Raw genomic sequence first — 22,500 nt, forward strand, 5'->3', positions numbered from 1 at the left:
TGTTAGGGTGAGGAGAGAGAGGAAAGGGGGAGGGATGGGGGAGTCAGAAGAGAGAGAGAGGGAGAGAGAGAGAGAGAGAGAGAGAGGGGGGAAAGAACAAGCGTCTGTAATCTCATCATCAGTCTGGATTTGATTCTGAGCTCGAGCCGGGCAGCACAAGATTTAAAGAAACGGGTCGTGAGTGTCGATAATTCTGCAGCTAAAAGGAGCTCGTTCCTGCCGCACGCCGTGGGCGAGTTCTGCACACGCCGGGAGGGATATCACGTTGCTAAGTCCTCTCTGGTTCTGGACCAGCTCAAAGCATGATGTCATAGTGATGTCATCACGGTCATGGGCTCAGAGATGACTCGTCTTCTCTGCTTACGTTACACTCAGAAACTAGAGAGTATCGCTTCACAGGCAGGACATAAAAAAAAAATAACATGCAGCAGTTGAGTTTTTTTTTTTTTAACTGACAGTATCACACATCTGGATTAAAGCGCACTAATCTGGAAATCCCGTCAGAACACGCTGGAGCACACCCGCCCGCCCGCACACATTAATCCCTCGTCTGCCCCGCTGGTGTTTCTAGGAACATGTGCACCGTTTGAAACATGGGGATACGATTGTGTTTCCATGCTTGTAAGTGTTTGAGTGCAAGCATGTGTGTGTGTGTGTGTGTGTGTGTGTAAGCCTCGGGCTGTCCCCTCAGCGCTGCCTCTGTATCGACCTGCTGTGGAAAACCGGCCTATACTCGGACATGTAGGCCAGGGAGTCGATAGGGACATCAGAATGAGGGCAGGCGTCCAAAACGGCATCACAACGTGCCCAGAGGCCGCACACACACACACACACACACACACACACACACACACACACACACACACACACACACACACACACACACACACACACACACACACACACACACACACACACACACACACACACACACACACACACACACACACACACACACACACACACAGTGTACAAACAAAGGCTAGGCCATTTTTCAAACAGGCCTGGAGTGACCATTTTTAAGTCGTCCAGATGGTGATTGATGTGGAGAAGCCGTATAGAAAATGGACTTGGAAAATCAAGCATCTTATTGAATTTAACTAAAATCACATGGAAGGTGAAACTTCAGCTACGGTGGCCCAGGATGGGAATCGAACCCTCCTCGCTGACGGCCCCCTCAGCCACATGGAGCTCACTTGTTTCTGGCTCCGTATCGGCGACGTCGCTGACACACGACTCCATCAAAGTGCAGCAACACTCTGAGAAAACAGAATCGACGTCTCGGGGTTGGGTTCGTCTTCTCTTATCAGGCGGCCGCTTTGATAACTGGGAGCAGGTCGTAGGATGAGTCGAGTCGAAATCATTTTGTGTCTGGCAGACGGAAAAATAAGACTAGTTGTTCTAAACTCAGACTCCTTTTTTTTTTTTTTTTTTTTGAAGATGTGGTTGTGAGAAAACTCCAAAAAACAACCTCGAGAAATGTCAAGAGACAAAATAAAACTGCCGCTCGATAATAATCTATAATCTGATTCTCTACAGTACGATCCCGACGCTCCGCTCCACTCAATCTAGGCGTTTTGTACCTATCGTATATTTCTGAATCAGAAACTTGCACGCTGTTTGAACACTTCTCGTCGTGGGGTTGTTTAAACCACGAGTGCGAGATCTTTGGGACGCTCTCCTGGAGTGGCTGGCCGCAGGTTTGAGAGGGAGAATCTGATTGGCTGAGGTTGGATCGACATGAAGAACGCAGTGCTAAACAGAAAACAGAGCGACTGGATAAAACAGCCGGCTCGAGTGTGACCTTAAAATACCTCTGAAGTCCCGAGAGTGACACAACTTTCCTCGGCAACGAAACATGAGAATTGACTTCAGAGGACACATCGCCACCTGCATCTGAAATCGGAAACAACCATTTCCAGCCAAAAAAACCAACATCCAGTGCTTGTAGTGATCTATTTTTGAAGGGCTGCATAAAACATTTGAAGTGGACGAGCTTCACAGCCTCCCCCCCCCTCTTCCCCCCTTCGCCTCTTGAGCTGAACTAAAGCAGCTAAGGTGCTAATTTTATGTATCAGTCGGGTGACATCTTGGTGCCGGCCGCTATCTGCCCTACCTTTGAACCTGCACATCACACGACTGATTTCAATTATACAAATTAGGCTGACTTAAGAGGGGCGCCTTGATCGCGCTCACATCCAAACACGCCGAGAGATCACAGGAAGCCGAGACATCCCGAGTTGGGAAATGGTCTGGGACGTTGTAAAAAAGATCTATGCAGAGGGAAATGAGCCAAACAGTCGAGATTGCCACGATGCTCCTTTAAGCCCCCCCCCCCCACCGCGTGCTTGTGTTAATGTCTTTCCAGCGGTGTGCCTTCACTTTCCTCCCGTCTGCCAAAGCCATCAAGCCCGTTTGATCAGCTGCAGCTCGGAGGAGCGAAGCCACGTTAGCCCCAGCATCCTTCCCCTCACCTCCTCTCGAGGTTGAGCGGCCGTTTTCCTCTTCTCCCCCCCGCCCCCTCCCCACTTGCCTCGTGGCGGGGTTATTACAGAGCGCCGTCGGGTGTACATGCACGCACGGATGAGCAGTTTCACTCGCAGCGAAGGCTCAGCAGACACATCCGTGCACACGCAAGCATTACAACATCTATCTGAGGGAAAAATGCCCCCCGAAAATGTTCCAGATGTTTGTGTTTCATCTACAACAAAAGCTCCTACTTGCTTTTCTTTTTTTTTCATCCTCTTGTTCCCTCTAAAAAAAAAAAAAAAAAAAAAGGCTCAGGCCAAACAGGAATCAATGCCTCAAGAGACACCTCGTGTTTTGGCTTCTCAGTGGCAAATTACAGTGCCCTAAGCGGCGGCGTTTGAAGGAGGAGAATCGTTCCGTTTTGTTTGTTTGTTTTTTTTAAAAAAAGGGGGGGCTGGTTTTTTAGGAGGGAGTGAGATGCCAATGCAGGTTTTTCCTCGAGCCCTTCTCGCCGTGCTCCGACCTCCTGTCACACACTACGGCGTGTGACGCGACTGACATGCCCACCTGTGCCGATTCAACCAGGCTCTCAAGAGACTGTACACTCAACCTGACATCTCCAACCCAATTAAAAGACAAAACCCGATGTACAGAAATAATAGCCTTGTGTGCTACGAATCTCAATATCTACAACTCCGCTTCTGGAAATGGTGTTTTTTTTGTGTGACCAGGTTTGAATTTAAGGTGATTAGAGCGGAAAATTCTTGAAGTGAATAAATCTGAGCTCCAGCTGAAAAAAAGGTCATGGCTGTTTTCCTTTTATCCCCTGCAGGAGAACTGTCCACATGCCAAGGTTAGCATGCAGCCTTGGGTGTACAGTGTTGACCACAATGGCCTATTTTTCTGCTGCAGAGTTGAGTTTGGGCCATAAATGATCTATTTTACAAGCGCTGGATGTTAAGCACGTGAGGCTGTAGCTTAGCTCTGTTTCAACACAGAGCGAGCTGATGGCAGCGAGCTAGCATTTAGCACTGCACTCCTAGCTTAGAGAACAAATCCGGCATATGAATGCTAGCGCTACATGGGTAGCACTAGCATTGAAGGAGCAGTATGGAAGTCACGTCAATGTCAGTGAATTTGTGATTTGCAACACCTCAACACAGTCTGAGCAAAGCGAGCCACTTATAACGTTAGCTTCCTTTCACTTCAGAGGATGCCTATTAAGAGTCCATATGACGTGTGCACGCTCAGCCTGCTTTTCCTTTTCACACCAGGTAAGAGGAGGAGATAGTGTTGGTTTTTTGTGCACGCTCTGCTGATCTTTTATAGCAGCCTGTTTGCTCATCTAAACATTGGAAATGCACGACAATCTCCCTGAGGTGGATGAAATGGAGGAGAGCGGTTAATATCACAAAAACACTTTTTTTTTTTAATGCTCTCTCTGCCCCACACTCCTACACAACATCCCCAGGCAGCGAGGTGGTCTCATTACATACAGCAGCACCTCGACACCCACACACACACTGTTTTACAGTCCCCCCTCTATCACCTGTCGTGTGACACACACACACACTTGGCACATAGGGGACATACTATACATATGTTCACATGATACCAGCTCAGCATGTTACACGATAGGGAACAGGCAACGCCATACAGGCCCTTAAAGTGGCTGCACATACAGCAGAGGGAGGGGCTTCAGTGGACATTATATCAGTCCACCGACGACAAGCTTTGAAATGACAGTTTAGGACAGTTTTTTGGATAGTCTGAAATCAGGGCGAGCGAGAGAGAGAGAGAGAGAGAGGGCAAGCTGCCTGCTTGGAGCACTAATCATTACGCTACCGGGCCCCCGAGGAGCGTTAACTTGAAATGCACGACAAACAACACAGCAGCAATTTTTTTGATTGGATTAATTTTTTTAAGCCTAAATTGTCAAACATTGACCCGTCCGAAACTTCTTTATCTTCATCGCTTGACGGGAAGTATTCAACCTTTATGCAACTCTTCCATGGACCAAGAGCTGGCAGAGAAATTAATGTGATTATAGAGGATGAATTTTGATGAGCTCATGAATAAAATACCTGCACAAACAGCTGCAGCTGATGAATACGTTGCTTTTCCTTCCCTCTGGTTTGAGCTATCTGGTCTCTGTTACAGTAACCGGACAGCCTGGTTAAAAGTCACATTTTATTTTTTGCACTCTCTTCAATCAGAAGATATCATGAAACGAGAGCAGAATTAAAGACGAGCACCTTTACACCGACCTCACAGCGAAGGATAAAAGATGGCCTCGGGTGAAATGCATTGGTAGATATACTCGTCTAAGTGTTGGACTTAAAAAAAAAAAAAAAAAAAGTCCAACTTTGGCTCCTTTTACACTCCTCGCCCATCTCTAAACCCCCATCCTATCACCTGCAGGGCTCTGCACTCCAACTTTGGCTCCTTTTACACTCCTCGCCCATCTCTAAACCCCCATCCTATCACCTGCAGGGCTCTGCACAATCTCTCCTACCTTATAGATATTTTTTTTTTTTCCACCGTGAAAATTGCCAATTTACAGATATTGAATATCAGCACAAAATATCATCAGTCAGCAGCTTCAATTTGAAATACTTGGCATCGGTTTCTGCCTTTAAAACGTCCATTGGAGCCTTAGGCAGGGGGACGGTAAATGGGTGGGTGGGGTGGCAGGGGGGATTGAAGAGGAGCGAGGAGGGAGATGAAGCCAATTGGATTTCAGCAGGATGTAGGAGTGGAAGGATGGAGGGAATTCTGTGGTATAAAAGGGAGGATAAATTAAAAAGTGGGACTGTGGGTTGAATGGATGGATTGGATGAAGGGCAGATAGATGACGGTTTAAATGGATGATTGGTGGCATGGGCACCCGGGAGCAAGTGTGTGTGTGTGTGTGTGTGTGTGCTCTCTCCAGAGGTGCAGATTAGATCACTGTTATGACTGCACAAGCCCTCAGGACACAGAAGATAAACATCAACAGATAACCTACACATTTATTCCCACCTCTGCACCGTCCTCACTTCCTGCCTCCATTTCCTCCGCCGCTCCCTCTGATTCACGCCTCCTCCGCCGTCATCCATTCACCGTCAACAACTCCTCGCCATTTTTTCACTCCATCCTTCTTTTCTCCTTCGTCCTGCCCTCTCTAACTAAATCTAAGAGTCCCGGGGCGGAGCACTAGATCACCCTTCTCAATAAACCCGTCAAGAACACACACACACACACACACACACACACACACACACACCATCTCCCCTTAGCTTTCCGAAACACAATAACAGCAACTCTGAACGCCCCTCCCAACAATACTCCCATCGATCACCTCGCTATCTGGAACACACACATCTATCACTGGCGGGGAGTTTAGCACAGTTTAGCTGTGAGTCAGAGCACACGGAGAGACTCAGTCCTCCGCTCTGTAAAGATTTACTGAATCTTCTCGTCACTGAAACAAAAATCGACACTAATTGTGTCCCCACATTCAATTTCAAGGGCTGCAAATGTGTTCTTATTTAAAGTGGAGCTGCCATTTCCCCCCCCCCCCCCAAACCCTATCCAAGCCACACATCATCGCCAAATATGACTGTTTTGGCTAATCGTGTGGCTTCACGACTATAGCCCAATAAAACTGGATTTTTTAAAAACATTTTGGACTTTACAAATACATCAAGAAGATGTTCCTTTATAGAGCTTCACTAACTTTCCAGAGGTGCAAAACTGACGCTGTAAGGGCTACATGAGAGAGCGAGAGCCTTTTTGTTCTAGCTAGCTAGCTAGCAACGTAGCTAATGTTTGGTGAAATGGTCACATTTCTAAAGGTATTGTCGAACATGAATTTCAACCTGTTTCTTGTGATGTAACTTGTGTATTTTAATATGTCGTTAAAAAAAAAAAAAAAAAAAAAAAACAAAGTTTGGTTCCTTCCACAAAGAACCAACTTCCTGTGTTAGCATGCAGCACAAGAACCACCTTGGATATATCCATGTGGTGTCAGTATTAGCATTATTGACCGAAGGGCTAATCTCTAAAAAACTGTATTTGTCTTCAAAGCTCTTGAGGTGCGTTTGCTGCAAGGGGGAGGAAAAAAAAAAAAGAAGAAGAAGAAGAAAAGCAACGGTAACGATGGCGGTCTAGTGAGAATGGAGGAAAAAAACCCGACGTGTAACAGAGAGATTGTGCGAGTCGGACTCCACAGGGAGGGAAGAGGCAGGTCGGGCGGAGACGAGCAGCTCTTTGACATCCTGTTTGTGCCCCTCCGCCCTCCCTCTCTGCATTACAATTCACTCTCTGTGCGAGTCAAGGTTAGACCTGACAGCTCTGCAGCTGCGTGTGTTTCTCTCCGTGTGCGCTCACACCGATGTTTTGCAGCCCCCCTGTATAGAAACCTATGGAGGAGATGTAAATGAAGACTGCATGGGAGAGACAAGACAGAGAGATTTATGGGTAGCAAGTACAACCTGTGCTCTATCAATGAGGCAGGGCGGCACCCTGAGGTGAAGGTACGACGCTCGGATGTATCCCTCATGCTCGGCTGGAGGTTTGATTCTTAGCTAGATTCCATATTAAAGTCAAGCCAGAAGGTTTAGGGCGGCTAATGGGAGGTTGTGAGTCACCATTGTACTGTCTGATTGCAAATTTCTACTTGAAATAACAATATAGTATTTATTGCTGGAGATCAGAATCAGAATTGTTCTTAATGCTAAGTGCATTTACATATATGAGCATGGGAGCAATTACCAATATATGCAATTTAAGAATTTAAAAAGTGATGAAAGATCTCATTCAATGGCAACAAAAAGCCAGTTTAACAGGATCCAGCAACAATTCCTCCAACCTGGACACCCATTGGTTGTTTATGTCCTTTCATGTAGGCCAGCATCACTAATGCGTCAGTGCAGAACACACAGATGGATTTATGCACCAAAACTCTTTGGGTAGGTGAAGAACACGAAAGCTGCCTGGTTACAGAAGTAACATCAGGTAAGTCCATCGTTCATTTTGAAGTGGGAGGAGCCATAAAGGCCGTTCAGGATGTCAGTTGGGACAATGGGTGGATGGATCAAACAAGACGAGGTTAATGTTGACTACTTTGTGCCCAAACCCACCAAACATCGCAACCTTTTTCCAACGTCTTACCCCCAAAGAGTCTCGTCTTCTGCCAACAAGTGGAAAACATCTCCTGAAGACTTGTTCGTTTTAGAGACAGGACAGACGATAGAGTCATAATCCGAAGTAGAGAGAGCGAGAGCGAGAGAGAGAGAGAGAGAGAGAGAGAGAGAGAGAGAGAGAGAGAGAGAGAGTAAGGAATGACATGCTGGAGAGAAGTCGCATCTGAACCCGGGGCACCCCAGGACTTAAAGCCTCTAACCAGGCAACCGGCACTCTGTTGGTATCTAAGTTCAAGATTCTGGTCTCGTCACGACTCGTCACATTTTGCAGGCCGAGCAGTTTAAACGACATAAAGGGAAACATCTAAGGATATTCTGTCCCCATTAAAACTCTGATACACTATCGAAAGGAAAGACCAACGACCTGAAGGTTTCCATTTCAAACAGTGCACATGCTCATTTACGTTCCCTCGTGCTCCTGCGAGCATTTTGAGTTATGTGAAAGAAAAATTGCATTTCATCCAAAAAAAAAAAAAAAAAATGCAGTTATTCCTCAATCTCACTGACAGCACACACAACACTGCTTCCTCTTTAAAGAGTATTTTCTGCTCCACATTTCCAATTTCCAATGTCCGGTAATGTCTTTCATGGGAAGCATCCTGTTGAGCACAGGAAGTGAAATGATTCCCTTTCATGATTTGTTTTTGAATAAGTAAAGGAGGTGACATGTGAGAGTGTCGGCACGTGCGTGAACAGACAGAAACCAGGCCCCATTGTTTGCGTTTCGCCGCCATAAATAACCAATTAGAAGCAGAGACTAAAACAAAATGCAACAACTGAGACTTTCAGATTTGTCTGCAGGGAAAAAAAAGGAAAAAAAAAAGCAGCAGCTGAAAGTGTCTGGAATAAAAACCAGGGTGTGATTTGTGCCGCAGGAGCTGCTCTGCACCCTGATAGCAGGTGGTGCTGACCTTTCACTGGCCTTTGACAACCATGTGACCGCAGCCTTGAAGTTCTGCTTCTTTCTAATGTCAGCGGGCCTCGTCTCACGTGGGCCAACGGTCACACCCGTGTAACCTGACCAGCAACACGCTCAGTGTGTGCGCGCGCGTGTGTGTGTGTGTGTGTGTGACCCACCTAGACATGAAGGAGGTTTGATGGCCAGTCGTGATGAGCGCTGACGAAAAACCGGGAATGAGAATTTTCCAGGAAATCTTGTAAAAAAAGCAGCTCGCAGCCTTTCAACCAGACAAACGCACCACTTAAACATCAGAGAGACTCTAAAAAGGAGAGGAGTCACATGTGCAGGGGAAGGACAGCATGTAGGAAGCACACCTCGTCCATGCCACTAACATGTGATGTCATATCTTCTAACTTTCACGACCTTCTTTCCCCTCCGTCTAAAAAGCGGGAAACGTATCGTATGAGATCCCAACCTTCACAATCCCATTCATACACAAGCAGCAGGAGCACCTCGGGGCTACCTGGACATCTTCCAGGTTAAGAGACTAACAAGCATCTAATCTTTGCCATAAAGGCGTCCAGAGACTCCGATCGGCTTCTCAAAAAGCCCGACAGGAGAATCCACTTTAGTTTGATCATTAATTGTCCATCTGTTCTTTATTTATGGCGATGATTCTCGCTTTTCCACAGCACATTTCCAAGAAGTAATAATTCAAAGATCACAGTTAAACCCTCCGCCCCAGTGAGTCGTGAATAATACCGCCAAGTGAGGCAGGTAAATCTACCCCTCTCTGTAATTCTGATGGCTCTTTTAGTTCAACAAGAGCCTCAGTCCACGAATGTTGCCTCCTAATCCAAATTCCTCTCCTTCGCCACAATAATGAGCTCCTCTCAGACTCGAGAGTTGACAGAGGTAAAGCGTTTAGCACGCTTGAACGGAGGGGAGAGGGGAGCGAGTGGGAGTGTGGAGAGAAAGCGAGGAAGATACAGGCCAAAAGAGGGATGAAGCGAGAGAGGAGGAGGGCGAGGGAGGGAGGGGGAGGGGGGGGGCGAGGGAGAAGGGGTAGAAAAAATCTACTGAGACATGCATGAGGTAAGCTCTCCCTCTGGCAAGGCAGAGTAAATGCTGCTGCACGGTACGAATGCAATGGTTGACTATTGAGGATAAGAGGAAGAAATGAGGAAGACTGAGAGGAGGAGGAGGAGGAGAAGAAGGAGGAGGAGGAGGAGGAGGAGGTGCTGAGGAGAAATCAAGATAAACCAAGAGAGGAAGAGAGATCATTGTTGTGTTCTCTGAGGATTCTGTTATTTTTCTGCCCGTCACTACAGCCCAGGGACACGATGTGAACAACGCAGAGACTGTGTGTGTGTGTGTGTGTGTGTGTGTGTGTGTGTGTGTGTGTGTCACGTGCTGTGTATTCTGCCTATTTATGTGGGTGGCAGTGTGTGTACGCAGCACTAAAAGCATGTGCATGCCTCATTCGTTTCAAGGCCAAGTGATGAAATACTCTCAGAAAAACAGAAGACGCACAAAGACAGCCTTTACTCACAATCACACACACACACACACACACACACACACACACACACACACACACACACACACAAGTCTCCCATCACACAGCTCAATTCACATCTGAACGCATACTTGACTTGAATAAGCAAAGATCTGGAGACAAATGTGGCCGACTGAGGAGTTGAAGGAAGAAGAATCGAGGGAGGTGGAAGAGAAGCTAAAGCTAACCCAACCGTTCTCCGAGCGTCTAATCAATTTATCAGTCGAACGGTACGAAGGCGGCGTGTTCTACAGACCTTGAACGCAACATTACCGAGTGGAAATCATCCAACGGGGGGGGAAGCTGAATACAAGAAGAAAAACACTGCAGATTGACCCGAGATGCTCTTCAGACACGAAGCTAACGGGATAAAAGACGTAGCTAGGTCGTAGCTAACCGTCATGGTGGCGTTCCCTCAAATCAGCACTTTTCTGTCCGCTGGGACTTCACTGCGTCTTTCAGCTAAAATCTACAACGTTGTTATAAATTTGCCCAAATCAAAGCTAGCTTAAAGAAAAAAATCAAGGCAGAAGCCATGCATGAGGGATGTTGGCTAATTATTTGTTTTCCTGGATGGATTCTGAGATATTCTGAGCGATTGCACCCTCAACGTTTTTTTGTAATGGAAATCTACAGGTGACATATCTCACCTGTAGCTTCCTCACGTTGGCGCAGTGTAATCAAAAGGACATAAACAAGGAAACAAGAGTTTTAGCGACTGTTGTGGTTTGTCGTTTGTCAGCCACTAGGGGGCCCCCTGCTGGCCGAGCAGCTAGCTGCCTCGCCTCTCGACAAGCGGCACGACCTTACACGAAGGCCTTCTGTGACTGTGCCTTCAAGTCCTGAGACGTTCAGGTTCATTGTTGATACTTTGTGAATTTTAATTGTTGTTGTTTTTAATGGAGGATTTGTAAGGTGATAAAAACGGGCTCGAACACGACGCACTTTAAGATGCCGAGGGTGCAAACCGTGTCCACACATTATGACACTTTAAGGAACTTGTTGACCCCATCGTGTATCCATCTCTGCTCACACACACACACACACACACACACACACACACACACACAGTGAGACCTCAGACACTGGGTTGTGATACATCACCACCTACACACAGCAGTGTCAGCCACAGACAACTGCTCCTGAGCCCCAGCAGAGCAAAGACATTCATCATTATGACAAACACACACACACACACACACACACACACACGTCGCGAGAAAGCGACATAAAACAACGTCGCAGCTGGTGATGCGTGAAGACGACTCCATCACGTCGTACATCACAAATACAGTACGAGTTCCCCCGTCCCTTTTTTTAAAAACCTAATTATGAACAAAAACAGCCGTAGCGTCCCGTTTCTGTTTATTTCCTAATGTCTCTGTTAATGTCATAAAGGACGACTTCATGTCTCCGTTAATGTCATAAAGGACGACTTCATGTCTCCGTCGCTCCAGAGACGGATCGACTCCATCTCGTTTGTGTTAATCTCCCTCGTCAGTTAAAACACAATTCAAATCGCACCGGCGTGTCGGTCCTCCCTCTCTCCCTCTCTTCACACCTTTTTCCTTCTCTCCCAGTCTGCCCATCTTCGTTTCCACCCCGCTCCTCCTCCTCCCCGTCTCTCACCTCGTCTGTTCCTTGCACATCCTGGAGAACACGGCGGATGTGCCAGTTTGACAAACGCGCCATAAATTAGCTCGTGAAGTGTCCTCTTACCTCCGGTGTTATCGATAAGACGCTCTCGTCCCAAACTCATCTGTGTCACGTCGCTCGCTGAAGTTTTACAGGTTTCTTTCAGTCGGTTGAGGGGGGGGGGACGTGAAGATGTATAATTTTACGCTGTTGTTCAAAAATAAATAAATAAATAAATAAAAAAGGAGGATTTTATTTCTACCAAAGGAAGTGTGAGTGTTTAGCAGCAGCACAACCTGTTGTCCTTGGACTACAATCTGCCTTTGGAGCCTCAAACAGGGGAAATTAACACCTGCGGGCATCCATGTTTTTTTAAAGTTTTTTTTTAATGCGATTGTTGTGGTTTTGGGGCTGATTTAGTCGAACCACGACACATAAAAAAAAAAAAGCTGCTTTTCAGGCCCCAGAGAGCGACTGTTAATTGGAGATTGAATATAATGTGTTTGGAGTTTGATCGAGCACGTTTGGTAATCCTTCTCATCGAGTCGCTGAACTCACAGTTTACTATTCATCACATTTATTGACACGGTGAAACAGCGTCACTGGAATCTTTGGGCCATCCAATCCTCCCGTACACTCAAATCTGACCTCCGACCTCCGACCCTTTCCTGGGATTTAAAATGTCTTCATTAGAGAGACAGGAAGTGGATACGAGAGAGCAGGGAATGACATCAGCCACAAGTCGGATTCAAACCCGAGCTGCCCACTTTGACGACTGCAGCCTCCGTACACGGGGCCGACAACCTAACCACTAGGCCACTGGCGTCCCGAACTGGTTGAGCGTTCACATACTTCACACCACAGGAACATCTGGAGAGACAATCTTTGGAAACATTGAACAAACCTGGACTTTGCTCAGGTTAGAAATGGGGACTCGGTGTTTGGTGACCTTGTGGCGTGAGCCCAACTTTAGCCGACGCCCATTTCCTGTAATGACGTGTTCTTTACAGACTTACAGTGAACCACCAGTCTGACCATTTGTTTAGCTGGAGCACATCAGGAACCGCCTCATTTAGCCAGATCACCTGATTGCATTTTCTGCTGGAGTGACATTTAATCAAAGTCGGCTCATTCACAGAGCAATGTTTCCAATTATAAATCATTTTAATGGGTTTTCATTGAAGCTTTTTGGATGCATTTGATTAAACGATGTGTCAGAAGTTCAAATAGAAAAGCTCAAATAGTCGTAGTTAGTTTTTAAATTTTTAGACAAAACAACAAAGAAGTGAGTTTAAATCCGAGATCTCTGAGAGTGATTGTGATGCACGGAAACAAGTCACGCAAACTGACCAATCACAGCAGCTGTAGACCAGTCGTCATGTGTTTTTCATGCCTGGTAAAAATTGCTGTTTTTGGCTGAGTGGTTCTATTCCCCTTTAACGCTCGCAGTCTGTCCATCCCACCCCCTTCGTACGAACACACACACCCTGACATGCTTGTACACGTGTGTGTGTGTGTGTGTGTGTCACGGGACCCTTTCAGCTGTTGGCTCCATGATTTGTGTCCTTTCAGGCTTTGGGGAAGGGGGTCAGGAAGTGGAGGGATGAGTGGGTGGGGTTGGTTGGTCTTTATCTTTGGTGAGTTGTCGTGCAAACACTCGACGCCTGTCTGAACCTCGTCGTCTTGTTTACTCACATTTCAGCTTTTTCATGCAAGCGTGGCTAAACACTGGCCGTCCTGCAGCCTGGAAGTGCGACTGACCCGACAGAACCGAATTCCGGTTTGAACCCAGAAGGGGATTCAACACACAGCCGAGGAAGGTTACAGGGTCACATATTTCCCAGACAGAGACCCGACTCTCAGCTTCAGCTTTCACAGTGTGTGTGTGTGTGTGTGTGTGGAAAGTGAAAAGGTCCTGCTCCATTTTTCCTGATTCTCTCCCTTAACCTCCGTGTTTTTTTCCCCCCCATCTTTCCAGGCCTGACATGACAGCACAGAGGCAGATTAGGCTGTTAGTTCCACTTAGTTCTCGTGTGATCTCGGCTAATGTTTGTCAAGCCTGATGTTGTCAGAGGCTGTCAGAGTCCATGTGGGGGGAAGCAGCAGGGCCTGGAAAAAAGAAATACTGGAATAAAAGAAACCAAAAAAAAAAGGTACGCAGTGATATGCAAGGTAGTGATTCGATTGATCATTGAGAGATTTGATTCTGAATGAAACGGACGCCGTTTGACCCTGACGAAAATGGATTCACTGCAGCGAAAAAACAAAACTAAATGTTATTATATTTGGCCGACCTTTTCCTCAATGTTCTGCGCCGTTGATGTCCATTTGGTGCTTTTTGCACAATGTCAGGTTTGTTTTCATGCAACGGGATCAGACTCCCGAACACATGAACTCTTCATTTGCAACAATCAAGCTCCAAATAATCAACGCGAGGAAAGCATCACAACATCCGTGATCCCTCCAGAAAAGATCCTGAACGTCTCGTGACGCCCGCAGGCAGATCGGCACCCGACGCTATGATGATGGCGTTAAGCTGTTTGCAGATGATATCACTGTTTGCACGTGTGCAGGATCGGATCGCTCGAACTTCCCTCAACTTTTTGGAAGCAGGTCCCCGTCAGTGTCAGTGTTTGTTTAAGGGGCTGCTTTGAATAACATGTTTGACCACTGTGGCATTAAACGCTGTGACACAAATCCCTACGAGGGAGAAACCTCTTTGGAGCTAAATAACCCGGCTCCAGAGGCGTGTTCCTGTAAATATAAAGTGTCATCTCCTTAAGCGTCATCTGTCCGCCTCCTCAGCGGCGGGCTAAGAGGGCACCGTTTTATGCCGGCGACTCACATTATTCATAAATCCTCCACTCTGAGGGTGATATACCCGCAAATGCTGTTTTAAGAGACATCAGAGGGAGGGGGAGGGAGGAGGGGGGGTGGTTTCATCTTGTCCAAACTCACCCCCCACCCCCCCAGCGCCGTTCGTACGCGAGGCCCACGCCGTCAGGGCAGATGACACTGATTAATAAGAAGGCTGTCTCGTCTCTATTGCATCAGGGGAGCAGACTGGACCGCATGGTGGAGTCTCTGTGGGGTAAAGGGCCCGCTGTTTGAGGGATTCAGGGACCCGTGCAGGCTGCAGGACCTGCTGGGACCGAGCGGTGGTCCCCCAGTTTATGATGTCATGATAGGCCTGATGTTTAAACACATCCTGACCTCTCTGCACTGAGTGTGATAAAGTGACGCTCCGGCACTGTATACGGCACATGTTACAATCAAGACGTGATTTTAAAAACCGCTGGAAGGGTTTGTCGTGCTCAGACAAAAAAAATAAAAAAATAAGCCACAGGTTGGAATTGAACCTGGGCCGTCCACCAGGAGGACGGTCTGCCATCATTCTGCTGGGAAGTTTGAAATGTTGGATGGGGAGTCTATCCGACGTATCAGATTCAACTTGGCTCGAAAATTGTCCTCAAGGTTTTTTGGCGAGCTGTACACTTGCTCGTCCTGCCACGATGACTCAACTTGGATCTGCTACCTACATGTACATTTCTTCTCTTCTCCAACATCAGCATTCAAACACTCGCTGTAGACCTGAAAACACCAGACCTTCACCAGGAGATGGAAGAAGAAGTACAGCACAGTGAAAGCGACGGATGAGCAAGAAGGAAAAAAAGGCAACAGGATCCATCAACAACTCGGTGCTGTGAGCTGAGGGGACATAAGTGGGACATGCACTGTGGAGGAGGAGGGGGGGGGGGGGGGGGGGGGGGGGGAACGCATGACCATGATGTCGCGATGAAAACCTCCCTTTGTCCCTACTGGAGAAATTCCGGAGTTTAACTGAATTACAGCAAATGCAATTGGAACACACGGGATAGCAAGTCATGCATGCATTCCTGAATGCACTCAAAAAAGAAGCCTCTGTGTTGGCTTCTTCTCTCCGGATTCTCGAGTTAAACGAGTCTCTTGTGACTGGAGCTCACTCACTCACTCCTGCGCTTTTTCTTTTTGTTGGAGATCGCCTCTGTGTGTCTCTGTGTGTCTCCGCATGGTGCGCTCCCCCCCCCCCCCCCCCCCCCCCCCCATCAGCCGGGCTGCACAGTCCCGAATCAACCGTCTCCTGCAGCCAGCCCCGCGAGACCCGGAGACGGAGCAAAGGGCGGCTGCCGCAAATCCAAGCAACTTCCCCTTTTCCCTCTTCATCCGCGCAGCTCGAGCAAAAAAAAGAAAAGAAAAGAAGCGATGCTCTGAACGCTCTGACTGGGTTACAACAATTTGACGACATGCAGCACATTCTAACAGCTTCATGAAGACAAGGTTTATGCGCCGCGGTGGCATTAATTCCCCATAATGGCGATCATTCATCACCATCCTGTCTATAGCTGATAACAGCTCCGGGCGCTCCTGCGATCCGCGCGCAATTTATCGACGGATATTAATAACAACAAGCCAACAAGTCACACAAAAGACACACACATGCAGTCACGCCGGCTGTGGCGTTCATTCTGACCCCGATTCCAGTCACATATCCAGCAGCGGAGAAACATTTCCACATCGGACAGCCGCTTTTTCAGGACAGCAGGGAGCAGAAATCACACGCGTAAAAAGAGAAGGATGAAAAGAAAAACTCACATTCTGTCTCCGGGAACAAGCAGGCGGCTTTCCACCATCATATCGGGCAGAAAATCCAGATTGTAGGATGAAGTCATGTTGCCAGCCTGCCCTGTGTAGGCTCCGTGTATGTGTGCCTACAGTGCCGTGTGTGTGTGTGTGTGCGTTTGAGTGTGAGTGTGTGTGCGCCTCCGCCGCCTGATAAATAAAGGAGCGTCGCTCTCGCCCAAACTGCGCCTGGCCGCGGAGACGGAGAGGGACAGGTGCAAGAGAGAGAACGAGGCCTCCCCAAAAGGCAGTGTGTAGCCCAGCCGCACACACTCAGTCCCGCATCCAGCAGTTGTCACATTCTCCTCTTCCTCAGCTCCCCCATTCGCTGCTTTTCCTCCCCGGTTTGTCTTCCTCCGGTCCTGTCTGGAAATCCGCTCTGCAACAGCGCGACTGGCAGACTGCTGGAGAGCCAGGTGCCGAGCCGGGGAGGCGTGGCGCATAACGCTGCAGCTGATCTTTAACCATTAGGTCTCCACGCGCCTCTCCAAAACCATCAGTCATAATTAAAGGCACGAAATGTCTTCAATCCAACAAGCTCCGTGTTATTGAAAGCAGAAGGAGGCTTCATTACTCTGACTCAGATGTCTCAGAACACATGATGCTCATTATTCCTCCTCATTCACTGCATTTAACAAACTATAGGTGTTTCAATCAATCAGCAAACATCCGTGTTTCATCACACAGCCAGGCGTGGGAAATCAACCAAATCTGAAAGATTTCATTCATAAACACCGATGCTGTCTTGTCTTGTTTCAGTACCTGCTGCTGTAGTTTGTCTTTAAAATTAGCCAACACATTCGCATTTGATAGACTGTATAGCCTGAGCAGACCCACATCTCCGACCAGGGGCGCTTCTAGGGTCTGTTGGGGCCCCTGGGGCGAACATTCATCGGGGGGCCCCTCAGACCGGCATTTTCACAGACATAATGCACGCGACACTTATCAGGGCCTTGAGAGTGGGTGCTGTCAGATGGGGCCCCATTAGGGGAGGTTTCCTATTTGCACATTTTTTAAAGGAAATGCTGTGGTTCAAAGTTTGTCAGTCGTTGGGAGGGGGGCCCCCTGCTGGTCTTGGGCCCCCAAGCAGTTACTTGTCTCCGATGGCTAATATACTTGGGGTTCATTAACAACTACCTTGTACTTCAACCGTCCCTTTAAGGAAGTTGATGGCGCTGGACTCAACGCTGACTCTTAAATCACTGCTAACAGACTTGAAGCCACATCACGAGAAGAGTGCGTCTCACACACACATAAGACACCACCGTGCAACCGCTTGGCGCCCGACGAACCTTCGACTCACGCACCTGCACTGAAACGCACCTTCGTAAATCCTCTTTATTATCCTGTGAAGCCCACACACACACACACACACACACACACACACACACACACACACACACACACACACACACACACACACACACACACACACACACACACACACACACACACACACACACACACACACACACACACACACACACACACACACACACACACACACACACACACACACACACACACACACACACACACACACACACACACCTCCCTGGTGTTAAGGTGTGAGCATACGCTGATTCACAGCGTAAGAAGAAGAAGAAGAAGAAGTGCGGACTATTAGGTAGAGAGCGTGGCGACTTAATAAAAGCACGCGGGCCAGTTTGATGATTTACAACCGAATGAGTCGGCCAAATTTGGCGAGGGGCGATTACGCGCGGGGATAAAGTGTGGAAATAATGAACCCGCCCGTAATTTGCTGCAAATTTGCTGACTTTATTTTTACGCGGCGGTAATTGTGTGGATCCAGGATGCCTCCCCGTGGAACCAGAGAGCGCTCGAATGCACCCCTGTGCAGCACTCCTACCAGGTTGCCCCACTTCCCCCCCTCCTCCCTCCCCTACAGTGGAGAAAACAGGGGGAGGCACTCCAGTAAAATAATGAGCCTCTCTTAGACTGAGAGAGGCGGCTCTCTCGGGGAAGAATATGAGTATCTGGGTCAATGGGAGAAGAAGGAAAAAAAAAAACGTGCTTCTCAGTGTATGCGCACATACAGCAGGGTGAAGTGTGCGGCGTGGGCGGGACTTGGCCCACGGCTCTGCTCCCGGGTCAGCTTGCATGTTTACTTGCGTGGACCGAGGTCAGAGTCTAGATGGGAAAGGCTGATCTCACATCAGAGCCTTTGGGGGAGGGTGTGTGTGTGTGTGTGGGGGGGGGGGGGGCAGCGTCCCAGGAGCGGCGACGCACTCGACCCTTTGCATACAGAACAGGCGGCTTGCACGGGCGACGTTATTTAACCGCCCGCTGCATCACAAAGCGCCTGCGCTCGCATCCACACACTCTCATTTTCCAGCCTGATTTGATGATTACGGCGCGCTTGTTTCAGACGCCGCTCATCACCAGAATCCAGCACGCCGCCGAGCTGACGGCGACGTCGCACGAGGTGACAATAAAAGAAGACATCAGGATAATTTGACTTCTATTCCCACGCCACCTTGTTTTACCTAAACTGTGCTCCGGCTCTAAAATAGCACATCAGATGTTTCTCTCTCTCTTCTCGAGCGTTGCACGCTGCATGTTAAAATTCTGTTCACACATATCATCACATTCACTCCTGTGGAATCAAGGGGGGGGGGGGGGGGGGGGTTATTTATAAATGTTGCTGTCGAGAAATCAGTCTTGGAGGTTTTCTGCCTTCCACCCAAACACAATAGAGGTGATGAAATTCTCTCCGTTGTGCAATTTATTTAAATTTTTTTTTTTTACCTTTAAACAATTCCGACTGCGGCTTTCCACAAACACTTTCCCTGTTGCTTCAGATAATCCTCACCTCCTACGGAAACCACTTTTGACTGGAGGAATAGTCACTGAGCAAAGAAAGCAACAAAACATCAGTATCTTGTAATGTCACTCTATTAACTGAACGGATCCTTCACGACACACGACTGATTGATGGTCCGATGTTGCACGTCACCTGCACATGTCCAATTTCAGCATGCAAACACGAGGCGGGCCCGTTGACGTATCACATCTTCATATTCATCAGCAACCAATCAGGGAACAACTGCTCTTGAGATGATTAGCACCCAGGAGACATGAGACGTATAGCTGGATCCTCCTGCTGCATGTGTTTGCCAGCGGCTATAAGAACCACCTGTCCCACCGTGTGCAGCCGCTGTGCCTGTTTATGCGTCCGATCCGATGCAGCGCATGTTCTCATGTACGTCTGCCAAACGGTGATGCAATCAAACCCTGCACAGATCCTTCCTGTTTGCAGAACCAAACGCACCCAGGCATTAAGAGAACATCAACACGCCACATTTTGGGGTGTAGTAATTTGAATCCCACAGCTCGCTGCACGGCGGCGGGGGCGGGGGGAGGGGGGGGGGACACGAGTTGCCGTGATTAAATATGCAATTTGTGTTGCAGCCGTTTAATGTGGTATTTGCATGTTTGTGTAAAGACAGCGAAAAAAAACAACAACTTCCTGTCGAGGAAAAAGCAGGTCACGCAGCGAGAATAGTAAACACTCTATTAGCGTCAGTCGTGCATCAGCCGGAACAACGGCACGTTTAAGAGGATTCAGGACGACGGCTCTTTATGAAGGCGCCTGAAGGGGGCGGACGCGATGATCTTTACTTCCTGCTCATGTTCCATAAACAGCACGCGCTGCTCATTGAGTACAGACGGTGCATCTCCGGCCCTGACCGAGGACAATGAGCACTCAATGCATCTATATTAACGTTCCATTCCTGGACCGATGACCTCCGCTGAATGGCTTCATTCATGACCGCGGAAACAAGAATATTTATGTGGAACGAGAAGGAGAGTGAAAGAGCGAGCACAATGTTCCTTCCAGCGAACATCTTTTTTTTTTGAAGCCGAGCCCCAAGGACAAGACACTCAGGCTGGACGGCACATCTGCAGCTCGGGCTCTTTAGAAAGTTTTGTTAAATCAAATATCGTTTCTTTTTTTTTTATGAACTATTATGAAACGGGACTTTTTTCCCCCCTCGGAAGTCAAACGATGTGTGCAACAAAATTGTCTAAATGCCAGAGATTTCTAATTTCCGAGGATTAAAATATAGGAGAGAAATCAGAGGACGGGAGACGCTTCATCGACGACAGGCTGATGAATGGATTCATCGGTTAAATCAGGACTGTTGATTGGCTGAAGTCCGTCGAGCTCTGATCATTTAAGCACTCGTAAAAGTAAAAGTGGAAAACGTCGAGATGCGTTTCATGAAATAAACACGTCCAGACACGTTTCTGTTGATCTGAATCTCAGAGACAGTAAAACTAAATCCGAGACGGACCTTCGAGCGGCTTTGCGTGAATTATTTACGTTTCTTTGTCCCAAGTTTGAAGGCTGGATCGATGACGTCACAGCGGCACATCGGAGGCTGTTCCTTTGAGGAAGTCCTCGAACGCCTCGTCCAGCTGAGGACGGACCTGCGTGGTCCAGGTTCAGGTCCAACCTGTGATGCTCTACTCTCTGCACTGAACGACGCATCCCGGCTGATGAATCAGTAACGTCTGCTTTAAGCGATACAGATGTTGATCCGATGCTGAATCACTGACTTTCTCTCCCTTACTGATTTCATGAATGTCTTTTGAGGGCCACAACAAACCTCCACGATTCATGATTGCTGCTTCGACTCGTCCATAAGAAACGTAGAAGAAGAGCGTTTTGGAGTTTCTGTTCTCTCGGGGTCAGCGGTCAGATGGAGTCAACGCTCCTCAAACTGTGTTGTATCGTCTTATCTCACTGTTGTTGTTGTTGTTGTGCTCTTTTTTTTCCCCCACACCCTCTCCTCTCTCTCTCTCTCTCTCCGTCTCTTCACCCTTGGGCCCCGTGTTCTCCCAGATCTGGCTCCTGGCGAGGTCTGCCTCTGCCTTCTTCTGCTTGTTCCCTCCGTCTAGTTATTTCTGTCTTCTCTGCACCTTCATCTCTCTCACCTCGGGGCTCGGGGGGGTGGGGGGGGGGGGCTCAGCTGCCCGAACAATACAAATCGATCACTTAGAAAGGAAGGAGAGGGGAGGCCGGCCGGGCGGGCGGGCGGAGGAGGAAGAGAGAGACAAAGACGCCCAAAATAGGTGGAGCAAATTAAAACTAAAGAATCTTTAAGCAGCCGCTGCGTCGTCTGTGAACCATCATTCAGGCCTCTCTCTCCCTCTCTCTCTCTCTCGCCGCTTCCTGCTTCGCATCACACCCAGAGGAGAGGATTGTGGGTAGCTGATGGCGCCGGCTTTTCACACGTGAATATTTAATGAAGGTGCTCATGAATAATTCAGAAAAGCAAGCAGCTGCGTTTGAGCCTAAGTGGACATGTGAGGAGCCCGAAACCAGACAGACTCTGACTGCTGCCGTTCATCCTCACAGCCCCCCCCCCCCCCCCCAAAAAGAAAACACTCCGGAAAAAACACATTTTGAATCTGTGTGTGTGTTTTTTTTCCAACTCTAAAACGTGTGTTTGTGTGTGTCTGCAGATGAATCACTTCTCTAATGAAAGGATGATCTGGTCTCATCGCTACTTTCTTATTCTGTCAAGTGCAGAACGTCAGAGCGGGAAAAAAAAAAAAAAAAAACCCTTAAAGAAATAAAGATGAAGTGAACACTCTCTCCATCACACTCACTCTTCAATCTTCAAATCTCATTCCACATATTTTCTTCCCTCGCTCCTCCATTTTCATGCCTGTATTGGTCCTCGTTCGCCCACCTCCCTCTCTCTCTCTCTCTCTCTCTCTTTTTTTCCCCTCGCTCCTTGCAGGACGCTGGGTCAGGACAGCGTGTTCCAGTTAACGCGGCGCCCCGGCTCCACCTGTGAGGCTGCAGCCTCCAAAATGTTCACTGACCTGTTTTTTGCACAGAATCTGACACGACTCGTAAACCCCCCCCCCCCCCCCCCCACGCCACGTAGCCGGTGTGATGTATCGGGTCGCACGCGGGTTTCGTTTTGGGGTTAGGTGTCTTCCCCCCTCCCCCCCCTCCCCTCCCCATCTCATGAGGAGGAGTCCTGGTGTAAGATAAAACTCTGACTTCTATCAGGCGACGGGATGAAAAGGTCTGAAATCATCTCCCTTTGTTC

At 48.2% G+C, this 22,500-nt stretch overlaps 1 protein-coding gene across 14 annotated transcripts in view; it reads right to left on the minus strand.

The window, feature by feature from the left end:
- Positions 1 to 22,500, minus strand: part of celf2 (cugbp, Elav-like family member 2) — a 178,421-nt gene that overhangs the window by 102,252 nt on the left and 53,669 nt on the right. The window contains exon 1 of one of the 14 annotated variants that reach the window (XM_079335703.1): positions 16,382 to 16,930. The exons of the other annotated variants lie outside the window; for them this stretch is intronic. Within the exon in view, the coding sequence (XP_079191829.1) occupies positions 16,382 to 16,458 (77 nt within the window). The 5' untranslated portion in view covers positions 16,459 to 16,930. Of the gene's footprint in view, positions 1 to 16,381; positions 16,931 to 22,500 lie in introns of those variants that run through there. 14 annotated transcript variants of the gene reach the window in all.

Source organism: Symphodus melops, assembly GCF_947650265.1.
Source record: "Symphodus melops genome assembly, chromosome: 22".
Classification (NCBI taxonomy): Eukaryota; Metazoa; Chordata; class Actinopteri; order Labriformes; family Labridae; genus Symphodus; species Symphodus melops.